Source organism: Mytilus edulis, chromosome 2, assembly GCF_963676685.1.
Source record: "Mytilus edulis chromosome 2, xbMytEdul2.2, whole genome shotgun sequence".
In the NCBI taxonomy this organism is placed as follows: Eukaryota; Metazoa; Mollusca; class Bivalvia; order Mytilida; family Mytilidae; genus Mytilus; species Mytilus edulis.
Genome location: NC_092345.1, coordinates 98,754,335 through 98,777,922, shown reverse-complemented (window position 1 = coordinate 98,777,922; position 23,588 = coordinate 98,754,335). Strand labels below are relative to the sequence as shown.

General features: G+C 33.7%; 1 protein-coding gene across 5 annotated transcripts in view; it reads right to left on the bottom strand.

The window, feature by feature from the left end:
* Positions 1-981: 981 nt before the first annotated feature.
* Positions 982-23,588, bottom strand: part of LOC139513651 (uncharacterized protein YqhO-like) — a 36,243-nt gene continuing 13,636 nt past the window's right edge. For all 5 annotated transcript variants that reach the window (XM_071302338.1, XM_071302335.1, XM_071302339.1 and 2 more), the window contains 13 exons: positions 20,439-20,578; positions 18,886-19,033; positions 17,616-17,752; positions 15,704-15,839; positions 15,182-15,277; positions 14,663-14,799; positions 8,647-8,738; positions 7,482-7,567; positions 6,921-6,992; positions 6,001-6,096; positions 3,894-4,052; positions 2,855-2,950; positions 982-1,277 (listed from right to left, as the gene is read on the bottom strand). In XM_071302338.1, the coding sequence (XP_071158439.1) occupies positions 7,504-7,567; positions 8,647-8,738; positions 14,663-14,799; positions 15,182-15,277; positions 15,704-15,839; positions 17,616-17,752; positions 18,886-19,033; positions 20,439-20,578 (950 nt within the window). In that variant the 3' untranslated portion in view covers positions 982-1,277; positions 2,855-2,950; positions 3,894-4,052; ... (1 more) ...; positions 6,921-6,992; positions 7,482-7,503. The remainder of the gene's footprint in view (positions 1,278-2,854; positions 2,951-3,893; positions 4,053-6,000; positions 6,097-6,920; positions 6,993-7,481; positions 7,568-8,646; positions 8,739-14,662; positions 14,800-15,181; positions 15,278-15,703; positions 15,840-17,615; positions 17,753-18,885; positions 19,034-20,438; positions 20,579-23,588) is intronic.

Genomic DNA, 23,588 nt, shown 5'->3' with positions numbered 1-23,588 from the left:
GTTTATCGGACTATAATTGTCTTTTCATATCACGTCCGAGAACAAATTTTATGAAGAAAAAAAAAACCATTTCAATATTTCGGTACAGTTCTTTGGAACAGTGTGTGCATTGCTAATTTGTAACGATGGATTAAGGCTCACCATATTTAGGGACTCTGGATAACACATATTTTGCACATAGGGTTATTCATTGTATTGGCAATTTCCAGGTCACCAGTAATAACGTGGGTAGACGTAATACCTACGAATGGGGAGCTAGCACAGGTGCAATCAGGAGGTTTAGAATTGATGTCGTCCATGTTGAGATCCTGAGTTTGTAAAGAAAATCTAAGTTGCAATGTTTTTGGTATAGATATAAATGATGATTGTTACAGATGGATCTATATGAAGGTATTTGCGAGTGAACTGATTCATGATAAGGGATATTGCCAAAGTTGATGACACCAAGGCCTTTGTTTGCAAAGGAACGTTTAAGAAATCTTTTCTCCTTTTCATCTTCTGCAATGTGAACTGGTCTGTAAGGTCTGAGAGGTCTTTTCACTTCGAGCTACCCTGATGGAAGATTTTGTGAAAACACGTGCGTGTAAACTGAAATCTGTTTCAGGATTCCCTAACCAATTAATACTTGACACTTTACAGAAGACATGCAATGTTCAGACTATCAATCTATGATGTTCTTTATATCAGTCTGTTAAGTATTTTTGTGTACTCGTTACTTGATTTATTTACGGATTGTTACATTTTTGCTCCATTCTTCATTGGCAAATTATGTCATTCTTGTGTGGACCCAATGTTTGATTTAAACGTGTAAGTGCAATGCGCTGACAGTTAAAATAAGCGATGTATATGGACACGATGCAGGCGATGTTGAGTTTGAATGCTTCTTAGGAAACACAATTACTTTACAATTTCCATAAATGCAGAACTAACAAGGCTTGGTTGATAAATATAGATTTCTAAAGAATATTAAATTTATAAAAGTTAAGATGAAGGATCCTTTATTTAGAATTACAAAATTTTTTAAACAAATATGTAATATCAATACTGAAACTACCGGTCAAATGTCCATGAAAATTTCACAAGAGTATCATATGCACTGTCTTACTACACTTCATCCGTGTATTACTCTATATTTTACTGATATGTGTAATCTGTGCGTCAGTAAGACTTGGTTTACTCGGAACATTCCTTCCACTGATATCAGCTTTAGATACTCTTTCCGGGTCATTGTCAAATACGAAATGTTGCAAGTATTTGATTGTAGACCTTCGTCCTTGCTGAAAAAAGGACACACTTAATGAACATTGTAATCAGCTCAAACATAGCTAAATTATATCTATTAGTAGGGTTCGATGGTAGATTATCCCTTGAAAACAAGTATTTTATTCGATGAGAAGTTGCGTACTATTTATTGTGATATTAATATTTAAGCCTACCCCAAATACACAAACTATTTTAAACAGAATTTTATAAATTTGCAAATAAGAAAAATAACTAAAAAACAAAAGACAAAAACAGAAAGAAAGAAAGAAAGTGATTGGACAGTGTTCAACAAACGGAATTCTGAAAACAATCTAACCAGGAATCTAAATATCACAAAGCACACAGAACGCATTTAGGAATATTCAATATTTTAAAATTCTTTTACTAATTAAATTTAAGCAACATTTTTTCAATTGCATTTTCCTGAAACCGGCCACGGATTTGAAAATGACCAATTTCAGAAATCATGTCAAAACCGAAGTACTGATAACTGAGCTGATGAAACACTTAGATACTGATAGTCCACTAGCAATGTCCTTTGACTGATGAAACACTTAGATACTGATAGTCTACTAGCAATGTCCTTTGACAGATGAAACACTTAGATACTGATCGTCCACTAGCAATGTCCTTTGACTGATGAAACACTTAGATACTGATAGTCCACTAGCAATGTCCTTTGACAGATGAAACACTTAGATACTGATCGTCCACTAGCAATGTTCTTTGACAGATGAAACACTTAGATACTGATAGTCCACTAGCAATGTCCTTTGACTGATGAAACACTTAGATACTGATCGTCCACTAGCAATGTCCTTTGACAGATGAAACACTTAGATACTGATAGTCCACTAGCAATGTCCTTTGACTGATGAAACACTTAGATACTGATAGTCCACTAGCAATGTCCTTTGACTGATGAAACACTTAGATACTGATCGTCCACTAGCAATGTCCTTTGACAGATGAAACACTTAGATACTGATAGTCCACTAGCAATGTCCTTTGACAAACTATTGTTTCGTATTTTAAAGAGGCTGTCCAAGATAATATGAGGCAAATCCTATGATATGGGTGGCACAACATTTTTTTCCCACTGAATTTTTGGTTCCAATGCAATGTTTATATCATATAAAGGATATATATTTGAAAGATATTTTTGAATCAACAGTGGATGGCTCAGAAAATTATTTTAAAGTTCATTAACAATGCAACAAATTTTTTTACAAAATGAAGAGTTATCTCCCTTTTCAATGATTTTCAGTGCTTTCTATGTATTTTTTTTCTCTTCATTTGTTGCAGTTAATAAAAAAACAAAATGTAACCGTGAGAAAGAATGAATTTGTGATATGAAATAGATGAAAATTTTTTTAAAACAAAATATGTCATGTGCCATCCACTGCCTGGTTTTTCCATGGACACCCTCTTAAATGTTTTTAGATTAAGAAAATATCCTCACACCTGGACAGTAAAATTAGACATTTGAATTGACACTTTGGAAAATAGCCTACTATCATAATGGTTAAAATCACATGAAAATACCAAAAAATAAACAAAAAGCGTAACAAACAGATATATATCAACATACGTCTACCAGAAACTTTTTGTCACCTTCTTCCAAACCAAAATCGTTTGTTTTGATGTACCATGAATTTATTCCAATTGTTCGGTCTATATCGGAACTCTAAAAACAAAATTAATTCTATCATTGGATGAAATTAGAACTATATTTTATTAAGATTATCATTTTAATATTGCTATTATTATAAAAAAAAAAAAAAACTGTTCCCAATCAAAAGAAAAATACATACTTGCATTGAGGTTAGAGGTTTTTTTTCTCGCCCTGTTGACGGCCCCATTGTGACTTGATGATGGGGAAACGCAATAATGGTGCTCTTCGGTAGCTTTTTGTGTTTTGTTTGTTTTGTTTTGGCTGTGCATATACTGTTTTGATTTGTTTGTCATCGATAGATACCCATATCCTTTGTTTTCCCATTACATGTTGTTATATACCATACGTCCGATTCAATCATCTATCCCACTTCAGAAAAAAATTTCACGTTTTATTTGGATACTTGTTCCCTTAATTGTTGCTACTTGTTAACGATTTCTACCTAGGTATATGAGCTATATCTTGTCAGGACATATCTTCCTGGCGTGTAACAATTGAGAAATCTAAAAACTTGATAATTGGTAACAAATATACAATATATTGTACGTTAAAGAAAGACTTCAAATACAATAAGAATATGTAGACGGTTATGCTATACGATGGTAAAATCGCGAGGAAGACATTAATGTTCTTTCTAAATAGGTTACAGCTACCATGTCGTTGATAACAACCGGTATTCAAAACCTTATGAATCTACGAACATTCATCCTCATATAATGTATGGTAACTGATAAAGAAAATAATCTCGAATATTTAAGGAATCAGATGCCTAGTTTCTGTTGTATTAAAATTTAAAACTTTTAGAAGTTGAACCATCTTTCAAAATATATATTCGTCAGCTAAGCAATATTTTTCATATAAATATATATATTTAAATAATGTGCGTACTCAAAGCATATATGCATGGCATAGTTGCCTGAACATGTTAATCAGACCATATAATAAATAAAAGTACCCGGATAAATATCCTCATAAGATTTATTGCCAGAGCATTAAATACTGTTCCCAGAAAACTGAAAAATCCATTGACTTCTGTACGTTTTAACCCTAAGTATTTTTCATGGATGCTGACTCCTGTTCCTTCAACGAAGTTTATCAGCTCATTGTAAGTAATCTGAAAGGTAGAACATCGTGTGAAAATAAAGTTATCATGCTTTGACCCAACTAACATGATTGTTTATACGGAGTCGAAAATTGTTGTACGGTTCTGGCGAGGGACAATTGGATTGGGATGTGTACGTCGAACATGGTTATTTAGCAGATGGCAAGGCAGCCAGTAGAATTTAAGTTTACAACTGCATAACCGCATGCACAATATGATTTCTCTAATTTTATTACAATACAACCCTGTTCGAACCCATTGTATAAAAAAAATTAATCAACGTGTGGTTGCCGGTGATCTTAGAAGATGATTGGATGAGTTTCAGGGTTTTACCAGTAACAGGTGTTCATGAAATTGCCAACTTTGTAGAATGTGGAAGGCACTCAAAGGGAACTTTTCGTTTAACAAAAAATAAAAATGTGTTTTAATTAATAATTTCAGAAACAGATTCTTACATAGCTACTTGTGGATTAGCAGATTTATCCAATCTCGATAGTTAAGTTATTAATTTTAAAGTCCTCACCGAGGCTAGGACTTTATAATTGATAATGTATCTATCGAGATTGGGTAGAATCCGAAAATCCACTGGTATAATTTTAAGAATCTGTTTGTGTTTTGTCAATGTTACTACACTTAACATACTAGATGTATTTGATAATGTCGTAAGTATAATCCATGTTCGTATTCTCTTCATCATTTTCCTATTTCTCTTATTTTGTATGTACTTTTATCTTGTCTCCTATACATTTCTAGGAATATGACTGGTTAAAAGCGTCCGCGAGGAGATCGTGTATATTTCATATTAGGTCAGTAGGCAGGCGGGGCATATTTCATACACGGTTAGTAGTGGAGTTACGTCCCTTTATATTCCATATTAGGTAAGAAGAGAGACGGGGCTTATTTCATACACGGTTAGTAGTAGAGTTGCGTCCTTTTATAAACAAAACAAAACGGTAGTGAGAAAAAATCTTAAGGGTTTAAACAAGAAATTAAGGGTTTAAACAAGAAATTGATAATTAAGATTGAATTAAAGTCATAAAACACATTTCATTTAAACCTTACAATTTGTTATTGTTTGCATCTGTTTTTGTAGGATCAATGAAAGTATTTTCTTAATGCTAACAGTATTGAAGACTTGCTCATTTTGATAAGTCACTAGTCTAAATTTCACACGTTAAGATAGTCGGTAAGATCAATACGTTACATAGTGTGCTAGTGACGTAATACGGTATATATGTTGTCTTTATTTTTTGCTAATGTCTGTATGCCTTTCTTAACGTTTTTACATCCCTCCACTGAAGGGTTTTCAAGCACTACCATTGGTCAAGAATAATGTAATCGGAATGGGCATGGCTTTTGTCTTCTGGTAGATGATGTAGCATTGTAATCACTTTCGAACAGCGCTAATGTTGCCTTTTTTTTTCTTTTTTTTTTAACGCAACACGTTAATAATGTATGATATATGATAGTTATCAAAGGTGCCAGGATTATAATTTAGGACGCCAGACGCGCGTTTCGTCTTCATAAGACTCATCAGTGACGCTCATATCAAACTATTTATAAAGCCAAATAAGTACAAAATTGAAGAGCATTGAGGGACCAAAATTCCAAAAAGTTGTGCCAAATACGGCTAAGGTAATCTATGCCTGGGATAAGAAAATCCTTAGTTTTTCGAAAAATTAAAAATTTTGTAACAGGAAATTTATTAAAATGACCACATTATTGATATTCATGTCAACACCGAAGTGTTGACTACTGGGCTGGTGATACCCTCGGGGAAGAAACGTCCACCAGCAGTATGACATATATCTAGCATATTACCCTCCTTCATCCAGCCTATTCAAAACTTCTTTATTTGTAATGTTTATCAACCAATGAAGCTCCTTTACGTGCAATTTAAAAATAAGGAGATGAGATATGTCCATAGAAACAATTACCTTGCTTATATTATAAAACTTACGTTCCCACTTCCGTCTCTGTCGATGGCATCGAATGCCAACTGAGGACTACATCCCTCCCCAAATAACAATTCACTATAGTGATCTTTAAAATCAGTCTACAACAAAACAAATAAAAGGTACGATAGAAGGAGAATTATGCCATTACTCAGCATCTGGTTAACATATTTAATCGGTTTCGTTCTCTAAATATTTTTTTTTTTATAAAAACCGAACAAATCGAACATGCTGAGGTCTAGGTGTATGTCGTTTCCAAAATACAAGTTCATACACATTTTCCAACACCAAAAGAACGGCCTTGGTGATCTAATGGGCGATAGTCTTTAGTACGTGATGTTGCTGGTCCATCCCAGGCAAGGGTTTTGCTGATTGTTGAAGTCCGCACTGTGACAGATAGTTGATTAAAAGGTCAGAATAATGTGTTCGGGTAGGATGACAAGTCTTCCTGTGATCCATTTTTTGTGGACTAGCTCTCTAGAAAGCCGGCTCATCGTGTCGGTTAAGAACAAAACAGAGTTCATAATAAGATTTTATAAACATGTTATTGTATGATTGGATGTTTTATTTGCCACTGAACATTACACACAAATTCATTATTAAATCAGTAGTCTCTTTAACACAAAAATAGGACGCGGCGCCCTTTTGAAATGACAAATAATGGTAAATTCTTTATTCTTTTATTTTTTCATAATCGAATGAAAAAAGGAGAATTTTCGAAGTAAATTTGATATAAACTTTTCGTTCTAGATTACCTAAAGAACCTCTAACCACGGGAATGGTGGATTGTCTATTACTCTTATTATCAATACTTAGGTAATTCGCACAATTGCCACAGCTTTGATATATTAATTGGATATGAGTATCGTATAACAAATTAACTGTATTCTTCTGAAAAAAAGGTATCAACACTGTTAAATCTTACTTCAGAAAATGCGTTTTCGAATTCTTCTTTTGAAATGACGTCATTACCATCTAAATTATGCTTTCGTAAAACCTAAAATTCAAAAATAAATAGGAAGTCGACTTATAAGTAATAACATGTAAAATTAATTTAAGGATTATATGTTTGAACAGTGGTATACTACTGTTGCCTTTATTTATATCCTTATGTTGATTCAATGCTAATCACATGGAAATTTTATAGAAAATCCATAGCCTTTTTCCTTGTACTCTCATATTTGTCAATTCGATGCCAATGAGAAAACTCTCCACCCAAGTCACAATTAGTAAAAGTAAACCATTATAGGTCAAAGTACGATCTTCAACAGGGAGTCTTGGCTCACACCAAAACAGCAAGCTACAAAGGGCCTAAGTTCAGATGTCCATTTAAACTTTTTTGATATTCAATCATTCAATTCAATATTTTTGTTAAATATCAATCCAGCAAAACCTTACCATAAAACGGATGACAAAAAAAATAACACAAAATTGGCCGTGTGTTGACATAAGTGTCTTTACAAGTGATTTGAAATTTTAGACTTACTTCGATGAATGCAGTTGCAGCTTCACACACTTCTGTATAGGCCTTGTTTATTTTTCCCTTTACCTTGTTCAGTTTTTACCCACTCTCTGAAAATTAACATACATTAGAAAACTGGGTTCATATAACCCAAATACAGATAAATAAATATGTTACTCGTCAATATTTGTGTGAATAACATCAATCGACCTTTTAGTCCCATTTAATATTGATTTTAATAAATATATAAAAACAAGAACATGTGATATTATTGCAAATGAGACATCTCTCTACAAAATGACTAAGAAGTTAACATCATAGGTCACAGCACAGCATTCCACAAATGAGCAAAACTTATACCAAATAGTTATCTATAAGGAGCCTTGAAATGACAAAGTAAACCAATTCAAACCAGGAAACTAACGGCCGCATGTATGTTCAAAACAATAAACTAAAAACATATATGATATACAACAACAAACGACAACCACTGGAGTACATGGTTCTAAAGTATTATTTTTTATGTGTTTTTTAACAAAAGTATATTTCAGCAGCAGTGAGGCCTCTGCATCCACTGGTCGAAGTTGTTCATTTATTGTACCACTAGCCTGTCAAAACCTATGTTAAGGTTCGATCCCCGCACTTGTCGGGTGCGTTTAATTCCAATCTTAATTGACAAGGATTACGAATGTTTTCTCCGAAGGTCGATGGTTCTCTCCGGACACCATGGCTTCTTCCAGGAATGCAAACTGGGCACTTTGATAAATTCAAAAGAGAAAAGACCCGAAATTGATTTTTAAAACTACTAAGACCTAGTACATAAAGATGGGATCAGTAAACTACATATGGTATTTGTATTAGGTCACTAGCACACTGTGTAGACTAGTGGCCTATCAAAGTGATCAAGTCTTCAACTATAAGATCTTTCTTACATTGGACTATACAAAAACAGATGACAACAATAACAACGTGTAAGACTTTAATGTGCTATATGAATTTATTTTAATTTTTCATTATCAATTTTTTCGTCTGTTGAAACTTTTTAGATTTTCCGTCAACGCCGTTTTACTAAACGTGTATTAAATTAAATCACGCATACTTTTCCAATATGACATAAACACGGTCTTCAATGCTTTTTAACAATCATATTTCTCTAAATGTATAGGAGGTGAGATTAATATACATATACCTTGCCAATTTAGTGTTTGGTAATTTGCCCATGGGGACGCCAGACTTCTTCAATATCTCAGCTCTGTAAACTTCGGCTTCGTTTGAAGAGAACTATAAAAAGAAATCGAAATATGTTATAGTGGCAACTTCTAAAAAGGAATTGCAACATGAAGTAATGCATTTTAGTCTTATGTTTTACTCATATTCATGGCAGCCATGTAGGTCGATTGGTTTGAAAAAAATACAAACATCAAACTAGATATCCACGACGACGAGTACATTCGCCAAAATGTTAATTTTAAGGTCCCGTGAGCTAAAATGAATCAATTTATTTCAATTTACACAGACGACAGTCAAAACTAATGATAACCTCTTGAAAATATCTTGTGTACACAATGATTTAGCATTGAAGTTCTGTAAACATTCTTTGGAATTTTTAGGAGAAATACCGACATACCTAAATGATACTGAACAGATATATCATGTTCAGGAGGGGTATTTGCGAAAAATACCAGTCGAGAGAATGTTAAATTTCCTGAGCCGTAAGGCGAGGGAAATTTATTCTCAAGACTGGTATTTTTCGCAAATACCTCTCAAGGACATGCTATATCTGTTTTAAAATTACACCGAATGTTAACGTTCAAAAACGCATTGATGATTGTGACGTTACAAGCGTCTGGTCGGATAGAGTATTTTTGGCAAATACCACGGCAGAGAGGGTAAAAAAGGCATATCTTTTTTGCATATACTCCGGCGGCGTAAAAAATTGAACGATATTCATTTGTTAAGAGCAAATTGGCGAAAAATACACTGGCTATCAACCAATCAAAACCCCGGATTCTTACATAAGGTGTAATTAAATTAATTATCTAATTACTAACAGAATTCTATTTTAATCTAATGTAATTGTTATATCACCGTGTAGAACGCCACATGCGGGGTGTCGGCTATGTTTGACATGGGGTGGCAATTTTGAAGCGACGAAAAAGTAAGAAGGTAAGTTCAAGCATCAAAATTTCTTATTTCTAGAACTCTCCGTACCATATAATGTATTGCACGGAAGGAACCGCAACATAATCTATTTCCTGAAAGCAGAAGCAGTCGTTTTCAGTGCTCAGTTTTCTCAAACACCTCGCCCTAGTTTTCCGTGTTGCAGATTTTGAGGCTTTATATGCAAATTTCGGTATAAAAAACTACTTTACACAGCCATCCCCCGTATCATTTATATAGAATTGTATTCCTCTCATTGACTTATACCAAATACCAGTTTCTTAGTTAAAATTAATTGGTTTTAAAACTGTTATTCATCAAAATATAAAGTGTCGCTCGGGGTGTCAGATTTTGCGTCGCAAGGGGTAGAGGCTTGTCATAAAAAAAATACATATTTGCTTGTAAATTAGTCTTCATATGATACATTTTATTTCAAACACATCTACTTTACCATGACAAAACATGGATTTTTCATTTTGCCTGTTTTTGGTCTAATAAAATATATGCTTTTGATTTCATTCACATCTACTTTACCATGACAAATTAAGGGTTTTTCATTTTGCCTGTTTTTGGTCTTATAAAACATGTGCTTTTGATTTCATTCATAGTAAAAAAAATGGCTTAAAATATTTAGCTTTCAAGCTGGTAAACGATTTCTTTTCCTTTTCAATCACTATCATGGTAAAAAAAGTCAAGGCTATGGCTCAATAAACCAAAACATCACAAAATAGTCCTCAATATAAAAGAGGGACGAAAGATACCAAAGGGACGTTCAAACTCATAAATCTAAAACAAACTGACAACGCCATGGCTAAAAATGAAAAAGAAAAACAGAAAAACAATAGTACATATGACACAACATAGAAAACTAAAGAATAAACAACACGAACCCCACCAAAAACTAGGGGTGATCTCAGAAGCTCCGGAAGGGTAAGCAGATCCTGCTCCACATGTGGCACCCGTCGTGTGGCTTATGTGATTACAAATCCGGTAAATAGTCTAATTCGGTAGGTCACATTCATGAAAGGGAAGGGAATTGTAGTTACGACGTAAGGAACATATCCGATATCATTTGTGAAACGGTTATTCCATAACGGTCAACCAACTCGTGATGGCGTCCGTAAAATTTACGAAGGGATGATTTCAACTTCACCATTTGGAACTCTTGGTTTAATAGCTTCCTTGTGACCAGTAACCCTCTATCAAGAAAATCATGATAGGACCTGAAAGCACGGGAATATCGTATCAATTGGGAGATATATACCCCGTATGCAGGTGCTGCTGGAATGTTCGGCTACTTAGAAATGGAAAGTTCACAATTGGAAAGCTGAAATCATCTCTTTTGTCGTAAAGTTTTGTTTTCAACCGACCCTCATTGTCAATTTCTAGATGTAAGTCAAGATATGAAGCCGACTTAACTGTATCTGTAGTATCCTTTATCTCCAATTTGATGGGATAGATGCGTTCCACATAGTCACCAATTTTGAATTGTTTAGTGAAAGAACGTCATCTATATAGCGGAAAGTAGAGTTAAGGATATTGCTAACTTCTTATCTTTCTTCCTAAGAAGTTCCTGCATGAAGTCAGCCTCATAATAATAAAGAAGCAAGTCGGCAAGTAGAGTGGCACAGTTTGTTCCCATTGGGATGCCGAAAGTCTGTTGAAAAACACGTCCTCCGAACGTTACAAATATGTTGTCAATCAAGAAATCAAGCATCTCGATAATATCAGTTTCAGAGAATTTTTTGTTTGAATCAGAGTGATTCTTTACAAAGTATGATGTATCCTTCCCTAAGACAAGATACTTGTATCTACGTTGGCCATCCTTTTTTATGAAGCAAAGTAATACCAACTCTTTCAATTTGTCTTTTAGTTTGGAATGTGGAATACTTGTGTAAAGAGTAGAAAAGTCAAATGTTTTAATACTGTTACAAGATGAAAGAGAGTTAGATTGTATGTACTCTAAAAGATCTTTGGAATTTTTAAGTATCCACATCTGATTCACGCCACCTCTAGAATAGGCAGTTTCATAATAACTTTGAAGCCCGTCTTTGATTGCTGATAAATTAGATGTTAATAATTTAGAAAGAGGTTTCGTGGAGCACTTGGAAGACCCAGCAATATACCGTTGTTTGTAAGGAAACTTATGTAATTTAGGTATCCAATACAGTGATGGAAGATCCAGTTTTTCATCTTTGGTTGAAATACCAAAGGAACAAAGAACAGACCTATGATTATCCAGGATTTCCTCTTTGGTAAGTGTCATGAGGGTATATGAAATTATTGGTACAGACTGGTCTTTGAAATAAGGAGGTATTTTCGATTGAACTAATTTATGATGAAGGATATTGCCTAGGTTGACGCCATCGAGACATTTGTTGGCAAAGGAAAGATTTAGAAAAGATCTTTTCTCTTTTTCATCTTTTCCAATGCGAACTGGCTTGAAAAGTCTGTGACTTGCAATATCCGAAATTATAGCTTGAAGTTTGTATTGGTTTGAATGAGGGTTTGTAACAGTTGATTCCAAACATAAATTGAACAGAGAATGAAGTTTTGAAAGGGGTAATGAATAAAGTATCGTGCGAATGTGATGAATACCTAACGGCTTTTGTATGAATGGCAGCAAGTCATTAATAGAGACATCATGCAGAGAAGGTGATGTATAATGACGATGACCATGACTGCGTCTACGTCGAGGAGTCGAGTTGAAAATATTCATCACATTCACCGAGTTACACGAAGGACTAGATAGAATACCTATACCATCAATTTTGTCATTGCAGCCATACGGTGTTGCAGTTCCCAATTGTCTAATCCAGTAGTCTTCTTTTTGTCTACGGAGAGTCGTTGAAAGATCAGGATTGTTAGAGCTATGGTATATCTTTTCGATAATGCGAACTGTCATAGAAACGATGGAATGATCGGGCTGATTGAAATTCTGGTATAGAATGTCGTTAGCATTGAAATTAATGTCTGATCTATGACCGCACATACGTTTGTTTAGCTTTCCTTTCGTTTCACCGACATATACCAATCCGCAAAGGTTGCACTCTAATCCGTAGACGACATTTATCGATTTATAATTCAGATCATCGTAACTTCTGGTAAAATATGACTTCTTGGTCAAATTGCTAGTGAATTCAGCATCTGTAATTAAAATAGCACAAGTTTTGCAGCCCTTGGTCTCTGCCCGAAGCCTCCACCAGCCAAAATGCTTCATAGTTCATCAGCAGGTTCATCTAAAAAGCACTCGTGCACGCCGCAAAAATCCATTACTCCTAAAAGAATTAGAACACTCTCTCCAATGAAACACTCACCGGCATCTTTTTCAGCGAATGACAACACAACTTCAAGTAATCCTGAAGACGATGATACTACAATTGTCAATAAGAAAACAACGACTTGTACACAATATACAACGGAACAGGTTTACAAGAAAAAATGATTCAAGACAGTTATTTCGTTCGTAATCGCCCAGCTAGAACTATCCGTTTTCTGTTACACATCTATCATATCATATCTACTTTGAAGGTCTACTCTGACTATATACATATCTCTAAACGAACCGGAATTGAATAAAATTTGAAGAATTTGATGTAACCTGTGTTTTTCTGGGTTGAATTTCTGTTACATTTATGTTCCTATTTTTGTAGGTGTGTTTGAATTAAAAAGTATCAGATAGAGATCGATTTATAAGAAAATGTATTCTTTTTTTTATGACAAGCCTCTACCCCTTGCGACGCAAAATCTGACACCCCGGGCGACACTTTATATTTTGATGAATAGCAGTTTTAAAACCAATTAATTTTAACTAAGAAACTGGTATTTGGTATAAGTCAATGAGAGGAATACAATTCTATATAAATGATACGGGGGATGGCTGTGTAAAGTAGTTTTTTATACCGAAATTTGCATATAAAGCCTCAAAATCTGCAACACGGAAAACTATGGCGAGGTGTTTGAGAAAACTGAGCACTGAAAACGACTGCTTCTGCTTTCAGGAAATAGATTATGTTGCGGTTCCTTCCGTGCAATACATTATATGGTACGGAGAGTTCTAGAAATAAGAAATTTTGATGCTTGAACTTACCTTCTTACTTTTTCGTCGCTTCAAAATTGCCACCCCATGTCAAACATAGCCGACACCCCGCAAGTGGCGTTCTACACGGTGTATATTATACATCAAATACCATAATTAATGACGTCACTTTTGTAGCGTATCCAGTCGTTGAAAATGAATGTTTTTTTTTGTGCTGTCCTATTTATGTACGTGGTGTTCGGTTTTTTGTTTGTTTGGCACAACTGTTTAGAATTTTTGGTCATCAATGCCCTTTAATTTTGTATTTGTTTGGCTTTCCTTACTATTTTGAGCTGAGCGTCACTGGTAAGTCTTATGTAGACGAAACACGCATATGGTGTATCAAATTATAAGCCTGATATTTTTGATAACTATTAGCATGTCGAAATGTCCTATTGTAATGTTTATTTGTGTATTTTTCTGTCCTGGATATTTTTGCATTTATTTGTACTGTAGTCCTGTCATGTTAGTGTTATATTTAACATTGCCATAAACGCGTGAGGTTTTGCCAGCCTCAAAACCAGGTTCAACTCATCATGTTTTCCTAAAATGTCCTGTTCCAAGTCAGCGAAATGGCAGTTGTTATCTTATAGTTTGTTTCTCTGTATGTTGCATTGTCGTTTTGGTTTTTGTTGCACTTCAGTGTTTTTTTTTGTTTCGTTGTTTTTCTCTTATAGTTGTTGTGTTTCCCTCAGTTTTAGTTTGGAAACCGGATTTGTTTTCTCTCAATCGATTTATGACTTTCAAACAGCGGTATACTACTGTTGCCTTGATTTATTGTTTCAGATTCATGACTGTAAATTTTTGCATTGATAAGTGGTCCAGATTATTGGCGTGGTCCTCAATGCAGCCGTTGTTCAAGAACCATCATCAAATATAACTAGCAAATCTTGCAATATCTCTGAACACTCAAACGCTTAGTGAAGTGCGTTTCCAAAGAAATTTGCAATGAGTAAGAATAACTTACAATCAAACTCCCAATTGTTTTCATAGGTCCTGGTAAAACTTCAAATCTGTTTTTTCTATCCATGATTGACTCTATTTTGGTTATTGGCTGGATTTTCTGTAGGAAACTGTCATGATGATCCAAAGATAACCACCATCCTTAAACAAAGACATTATAATACTCATCAGTACTTTGGTTTTGTCTGTTTGAAAGTCAGATTCGGTGAAGCTCTATACAAGAACTCCACAATTTAAAATTATATATCTGTATGTAACGGAATTATTAATTTTATTTCAATTTAGTAATTCAGATACCTTATTTTATTTATCAACAGTACGCAGATACTGTTCAAGCAATGTGTCTATAAAACATATTACAATATACTTTTATATTACTGACTGACGATTTATGTCGTCTTGTCACTGTTGTCATGGTGTTGACGTATAATTCACATCTCAGTTCATTGATTGATAAGAAAATGTCTTTTTATGACAACATTATTACCAAGCTAACACAAAAACTTGCATTGAAATAAGTTACCATCAAAACAATGAATAGGATAGTTGCAAATTACTCCACCGTCGACATAGTAGTTTGTTACACCAAATAGCTTTTTCTGTACACTTTGAAATACACCTGAAACAAGATGATACATTCTCTTAAACAAAAATGCACTTCGCATGTTTAGATGCGCCGCAAAGAAAGATCAAAACACATATACAGAGATACATAAAAGAATCCAGTAACAAATATGGAAAAGTTTTTTGAAAATAATTTACAGCTCGTCTTGTTCCGTTAGGCGATGTTATTTCAAAGATATCTTGAAACGGATTAAAATACAATGTCCTAGTCTGTTATCCTTACGGATTTGTTCTTCGAATTCAAACATTTTTTCTATAGGATTATTGATGTGTAAACGGGGCGGTTAGCTAAAAAACTAAACAGAACTCTTAAAATGATTTGTATGAAGAAATTGTGAGTCAGATCCTAGTTTACATATATTCAACCTCTTGAAAATATATTTAATCCTTTTCTTTCTGATCAATTCAAGCAAAATCCTACCTGGAATGGACATTGACATGCGCACTGCCATTCTGATAGGCATATCAGGCGTGGTCTTTACATGACAATATTCTTCAGACATAGTATTCACATTTGTAATAACAACACACAGTTCATTACCAAATTTCTTATATACCTACAACGACACAATTTATAAACCATTGTTGTGTGTAAACCCCAAAAAATCAATTGTTAACCTATTTTCTTCGTATGATACATATATGTTTTCAAAGCATTATTACCTATTTCCCAGCACTGAATTGTTGATGGACTGTTAAGGATTTTCTTATCTCAGGCATATATTACCTAAGCTGTAATTGGCACAACTTTTTGGAATTTTGGGTTCTCAATGCTCGTCAACTTTGTACATGTTTGGCTTTATAACTATTTTGATCTGAGCGTTACTGATGAGTCTTATTTAGACGAAACGCGCATCTTGCGTATTAATTTATAATCCTGGTACCTTTGATAAAAGAGGGACAAAAGATACCATAGGGACAGTCAAACTCATAAATCGAAAATAAACTGACAACGCCATGGTTAAAAATGAAAAAGACAAACAGACAAACATATGATGTTCATATGATGAAGACATAATCTTTCAATCAGTTTAATTGAGGTCTGGAGCTGGCTTGTCAGTTAACTGCTAGTAGTCTGTTGTTATTTATGTATTATTGTCATTTTATTTATTTTCTTTTGTTACATCTTTTGACATCAGACTATGACTTCTCTTGAACTGAATTTTAATGTGCGTATTGTTATTCTTTTACTTTTCTACATTGGCTAGAGGTATAGGGGGAGGGTTGAGATCTCATTAACATGTTTAACCCCGCCGCAATTTTGCGCCTGTCCCAAGTCAGGAGCCTCTGGCCTTTTTTAGTCTTGTATGATTTTTAATTTTAGTTTCTTGTGTATAATTCGGAGTTTAGTATGACGTCCATTATCACTGTACTATTATGCATATTTTAGGGGCCAGCTGAAGGACACCTACGGGTGCGGGAATCCTCGTTACATTGAAGACCCATTGGTTGCCTTCGGCTGTTGTTTGCTCTATGGTCGGGTGGTTGTCGCTTTGACATATTCACCATTTCCTTTCTCAATTTTAAACAATAGTACATATGACACAACATAGACAACTAAAGAATTAGCAACACGAACCCCACCAAAAACTAGGTGTGATCTCAGGTGCTCCGGAAGGGTAAGCAGATCTTGTTCCACATGTGGCACTTGTTGTGTTGCTCATGTTATAACAAATCCGGTATATAGTCTAATTCGGTAGGTCACATACATGAAAGGGAAGGGGATTGCAGTTACGACGTAAGGAACATATCCCATATCATTTTAGAAACGGTTATTCCATAACGGTCAACCAACTCGTGATGGCGTTCGTAAAATTTACGAAGGGGTGATTTCAACTTCACCATTTGGAACTCTTGGTCTAATGGTTTCCTTGTGAGCAGCAACCCTCTATCAAGAAAATCATGATAGGAAATGCAAGCACGGGAATATCGTATCAATTGATAACTATTCCTCCAGGGTATCATTGGTCCAGTATGCAGTGCTTCGGTACTCTATGTCAAAACATATAAAGTATTATTTCCTTTTATTTTTTTTAAATGCACAAACCTTTTTATACGATATCTCATTATACCAACATATTTGATAATAACTATGTTTAACGAATAATAGTGTCAAGTATACAGCATCAATCCTGTTTTTAATCTGTGATCAGTAATCGTCAGACTATATTCACCATTATGGAATAATCGTTAACAGCTTAATTAATTTTTATATTAGAGCTAAGGTTATCGTTTAAATAATTGACAAGTACATACAATCTGATTTAAAGAAAATAAACAAAACTAAATGAGTTTTTGAGAAAAGACATTGCACCAGATTATCATTATATTACCTCGCTAAATGTTATATCGGGATTATCAGTTCTCTCAGATAAAACTTCTCCCAGATAATTGAGAAACTTTGATCCTGGATGCCAACCATAGTACGACAATAAGTTAGGTATCAGACTGAAATATCCATAGGATGCATCTTTAATAAAGAAACATAAGTCATAAATATAACATACAGAATTTAAAACAAAATGTTCTGTTTGTGAATACTGTTGTTTGGCATTCTCACTATTTTGATTTGAGCGTCACTGCTGAGTCTTATGTAGACGAAACGCGCGTCTGGCGTATCAAATTATAAGCCTGGTACCTTTGATAATTATTGTCAGATTAAGTCACAATAAGTCAAAAATAACATTTGATTAACTATAATGCTGTACCTTTTTATGAAAGATGGAAATATAGAATTTCAATAAACGTTTATTTGTTCCCTGGTACTGTCAAACATAATGTGTAGCAAATATTTTTATTTGATCACATTTCCAGTTTTTCGTATCTGTTTAAGATCATTTCCAATATGAACATGGAATGGATACAAAACATTCCTTTTATAAAACAATGTTGACTGCTGTACCCCAATTTTTTGACAATTTAGCCTTTTATGTTTATATAAAAAAAGAAGATGTGGTATGATTGCCAACAAGACATCTCTTCACCAAAGGCAAAGACCAATAACACAGAAATCAACAACTATAGGTCACTGTACAACCTTCAACAATGAGAAAAGCCCATACCACCTTACCAGCTATAAAAGGTCCGAAATGACAAATGCAAATCAATTCAATAGATTAACTAATTAACGTACAAAAATATTTACGTAAAAAAAAATATGTAACACAGCAACAAAAGAAAACCACTGAATTACCGGCTCTATGTATAGTTCTGAGAGTACTCGCAGCTACTGACAGCTAGTAAAAGCCAATAACAGCTAGCAGGCATCTAAGACTAAATTATGAATCATAACACATCCAACATATAATGGATTTAGTAGGGTTTTTTTTCACACATTGTTGTAAACATAATAAAATTCAATGCAACTATCTTACAAGTGAGAGGTTTAGCTAGCTATAAAAACCAGGTTCAATCCATCGTTTTGCACGTAAGCAAATGTACGTTCAAAGTCAGGAATATGACATATGACAGTTGTTTTCCATTTGTTTAATGTGTTTGAGATTTAGATTTTGCCATTTAATAAAAGACTTTCGGCATTGAATTTTCCTTTGAGTTCGGTATTTGTGTTGATTTACTTTTCCCTATTGATAATCATACGCTTACCACTAACAAGTGTTTCTAAATTTACACTCATGATTTGTTCAACATCATGTGAATTAAATCCGACAGCGTACAATGCAGCACAGATAGACCCAATGCTTGTACCGGCAAATCTGTGTATTTGTTTTAAAATGCCGTGTTCTTCAAGAGCCTGAAATAGAATTAAAACAAATTATATCATATGTTAATGATTATTGTGACCATTGTTAACTAATATTTATTCTACAGACTCAATTTCAATTGAAATATCTTCCAATTCACTTTTGACTTAAACATAGACATTACACATTATGAATGAGAAAGATGACTGAGAATACTAAATATATCAGTTTATGAGACGGGTTAGTTTGTCATGGCAAAAGCGTAGACACTTCATTTTATTTTTCAGTTAAGTATACGTGAATGAGATAGATGACTGAAAATTCTAAAAATATCGGGATAATTTGTTATTGACCAAAGCGCTTTTCTGGATTTACCTACATCAGAAACGTGAACATAACACTTATTTTTTCTTGTGAAGTATATATCAATATGACAGCATAATAGAGTATTATGATGTCTGTTCAATTTTGATGAGTGAGCTGAAACCTTAGTTTCTTTATAATTTCAAAATTTATAAACAGACAATTTGAGAAAGCTTTGTTAATAATCACGTCAATACCGAAGTACTGACTACCGAGCTGATACTCTCGGTCACTGATAGTGCATCAGGAGTGGTATCGACCATAAGTTGTGAAAAATGGAAACAAAGCGTGAGTATCGAGACGTTATAAATGTTTGATGACAACAGCATGGATATCATATTTTATCTAACCTCCAATACATTTCCAGGAATATGATTGGTTAAAAGCGTCCGCGTGCAAACCGTGTATATTTGATATTAGGTTAGTAGAGAGGCGGGGCTTATCTCATACACGGTTAGTAGTGGAGTTACGTCCCTTTATATTCCATATTAGGTAAGAAGGGGCGGGGATTATTTCATACACGGTTAGTAATGGTGGTATGTCCCTTTATAAAAACAAAACGATACTGAGAAAAAACTTAAAAGTTCCAACATACGAAGAAATTGATGATTAAGGTTTATGTACCCTTCTGAAGCCATTTTTGTACGAACTTTTCAAACTTCAATTGTATCAAAACTACAGATATAATGAATAATAGATATAGGCCATTTTGTACATATTCCAAGGGGAAACCTGATGCAAAGCATTATTTTTTACTGTTCCATTGCATTTAATAGAAAAAGAGGACTTTGTGGCAAATAAATCAAGATTTTTATAGAAAATCCACTTCGCTCTCACCCCATATGGAATTTACTGACCCCATATATACCGTATTAGGTCACTAGCACACTATGTAACTAATATTATTTTTCTGTGAGGTATATGAAATCATATAAATCTTAAATATTTTTCATTAAATAATGATTTCACATTTGTTTGAAAATAAACAAGAAGAAAGTTCATGTCTGCAAGAAGAAAACATTATTCTTATACAATATCTTACCCTACCAAGTTCATAATAAAATAGACATAGATAAGATAATAAAACCTTACCCTGCCTAGTCCACAGTAGACAAGACCTTTGACACCCCCACCTTCAAGCACTAAATTTTCAAATGGAAAACGATATTGTGTCGAATCGATATTGCTACCATCTGCATCACCATAGTGTACGTGCGAGTCTTCGTCCAAATCTAAGAATAAAAAAACATGTTAATTATTATCTGAAATAGTTATCATTACATTCCATATCTATCTGCAAATAAAGAATGGATAACTTTATATAAAAAAATGGCATTACCATTATTATAATTTAGGGAAAAGGATCAGAGGAGGAATTAACGTGGCTGTTCAGGAAAAGTAGTTTATGTTGCATTATAGATAAACAGTTATTGGATTTTGAAATTAGATCGAACATTTCAAAGTAAACGCCCATAAAATTTCGTTTAAAAGTACACGGATGTCTGTACACCTATTTAAGATTTCTTTAGAAATAAACTATCAAATAAAATTATATTACATCAATTTCGGCTAAAATTATGTATACTTGAACTAATATTTAAATGCACAAGGGTATCTATTGGATACGCATTTAAGATCAATCAAACTAAGCAGACATAATTTATAACAAGATTTTTTTTATCATATTTCATTTTGAAGAAATTATTAGCTGATATTGAAAACATCGCCCACTACATGTACATGACAACAATGACCATATTTCATAGCTTATATTGTAACTTGAACTAATTCTATTTTTCTTTTGTTTGTTTGTTTGTTGAAAATTGAGAATGGAAATGGGGAATGTGTCAAAGAGACAACAACCTGACCATGTTTCTTTGTTTTTCTTTAAATGAAGTTTTCGTGTATAAATGTTAAAACCGTTAGAAACCCTGGCTTTGCTACCACAATTGTGTATCTGCTTCTAGACCAGAATCACACAGTGATCTGAATCGATTTTGAAAATACAAAACAATACGTTGGAACCAGGTTCGAATAGGACGTCAAAATCTTTCCAAATTACACAGATACTAAGACGTCGAAATAATGTTATATGTCTAGTGTCTTGTCAATTCTAACATTTGGTCCTAACACTGAACGGATAAAAAAGGCATTGGTACCGATAACCTTATTATGAAGTTGTTTTTATTAAGTTTCAAATATGAGAAAAGGTAAACACATATGTAAATGATAAACCTTTGATTGAGTCAAGTTAATGCGGGGTTCACACATTGGCGATTATTTGCACCCGTTTGAGATCAGACAGGGATAAGACACGAAAAGTGAAAAAGTCGGATTACTATCCACAATTATCTGGAATGTCCTATCATTGTCTGAACGCAGTCGTTTAAGTTCGTAACAGATTGCTACGGGTCGGGAATGGTCCGGATAGTTCGGCCAAGCACCCCGACAGTTAGGTTCGTCCCGTAACATTCGAGGAAACTCAGCCTATTTTGTCTAGTTGGATTACAAGCGTGATTATGTCGTGACAGATCTGGTTTATCGGATCAAAATCCTAAGGAACCAATACTCAGTTTCAGTTTCGCATTTTGGCCGCGGTGGATTTTTCAAATAGGAAAGTTATTGTGTAATAAAATTCATTTTTAGACTTCTGAGTACTAATTTAGCTTTCAAGGATGGTTTATAAGAGCATCAAGATTATTTTTTACATGCTTTATGGGCTATTTTCTGTTTGATAATCCGTATTTTCATAGCTAGAACACCCATCGGTTCAGAAATTAATGTAATGTTTACAAACACTTTTTTTCTACACGAAGTTTTTGACGCAATTTAAAAAAAAATGAGATGAAAGACATGATTTTCATTGGATTTACTGAATGATATATGCACACAGTTTCAGAAAAGGTATTACTTCAAGCGATTGAAATTCTACTTTTAGCCAAATTTGTGGGAAATATGTGACATCTTTTCCCCCCTTTTTGCAATATTTTATAACAAGTAAATGTAGATTGTTGCATGGGTACACCCAAAAGAAATTATATTTTACTTTTTTATATACTGGATATAAAATCTATGGAAGATTCTGATAACATATATATGCACATATATGACACAAACAGTAAGCTTAATATTGCCAGAAAGCAATAAAAAGGGGATGGTAAAAATGAGGACAAATTTTAATATTTTTTCCTAACTGTTTATTGCTACCTTATGGCATACTTACAAAGCTCAGAATTGTATAATTTAAGAATTTTCATACCAAAAATCTATTGATATTTAGATTCAAAATCAACTTCTGAGGGAATTAAGTGTTTCAGAATGACAATACATGTCAATTTTATTGTTTACCGTCATTAGTAACCAAAATTAGACATTTTGACATAAGGCTTTCCCTTGCTTCTGAAGGATTGGGCTGCATGTAGTAAGGCTTAGTATTGAACGCCTTGGTTTTTGTCTTGCGAATATATCAAATTATTATTCATCAAGATTTTCTGTTACATTTTCATATATTAAATGTAGAGTTGAATCAGATGTAAGAAATTGATTGCCCATTACCAAATTTTTTAATCAAGTCTTTGGTATGCAATAAACATAAAGATTAACATTTTCATGTTTGAAATTGCTAAATTTTGTACAATTTTGCATCATCAGAGATCCCAATAAAATTTTCAACATTAAAAAACTGACAAAAGAGGTATAATTTATAAGATTTTACCAAAAATTGAGGTAGAAACAAGATTTTATATTTTGACTTGGCACCTTTCTTTAAATCAGTTTTTGTCGCGTTTAAAGTGTCAACTTCTAACCTTCGTAAAATATTCATTACTCAACCAATTTTCAAAACTAAAAGACCATTTTACTCGTTTTAGCTAGCAGAACACAGAAAATAAGTTACAAGGGAGAATTCGAAAAAAATATTTACTATTAAGGTAGCAATACACAGTAAGGAGTTTAGTTTCGCATTTTGGTCCCGGTGGATTTTTCAAATAGGAAAGTTATTGTGTAATAAAATTCATTTTTAGACAGCTGAATACTAATTTAGCTTTCAGAGCTTTTATAAGAGCATCAAGATAATTTTTTACATGTTTTATGGGCTATTTTCTGTTTGAGAATTCGTATTTTCATAGCTAGACCGCCCATCGGTTCAGAAATTAGTGTAATGTTTACAAACACTTTTTTTACACGAAGTTTTTGACGCAATTTTACAAAAAAAGGAGATGAAAGACATATGATTTTCATTGG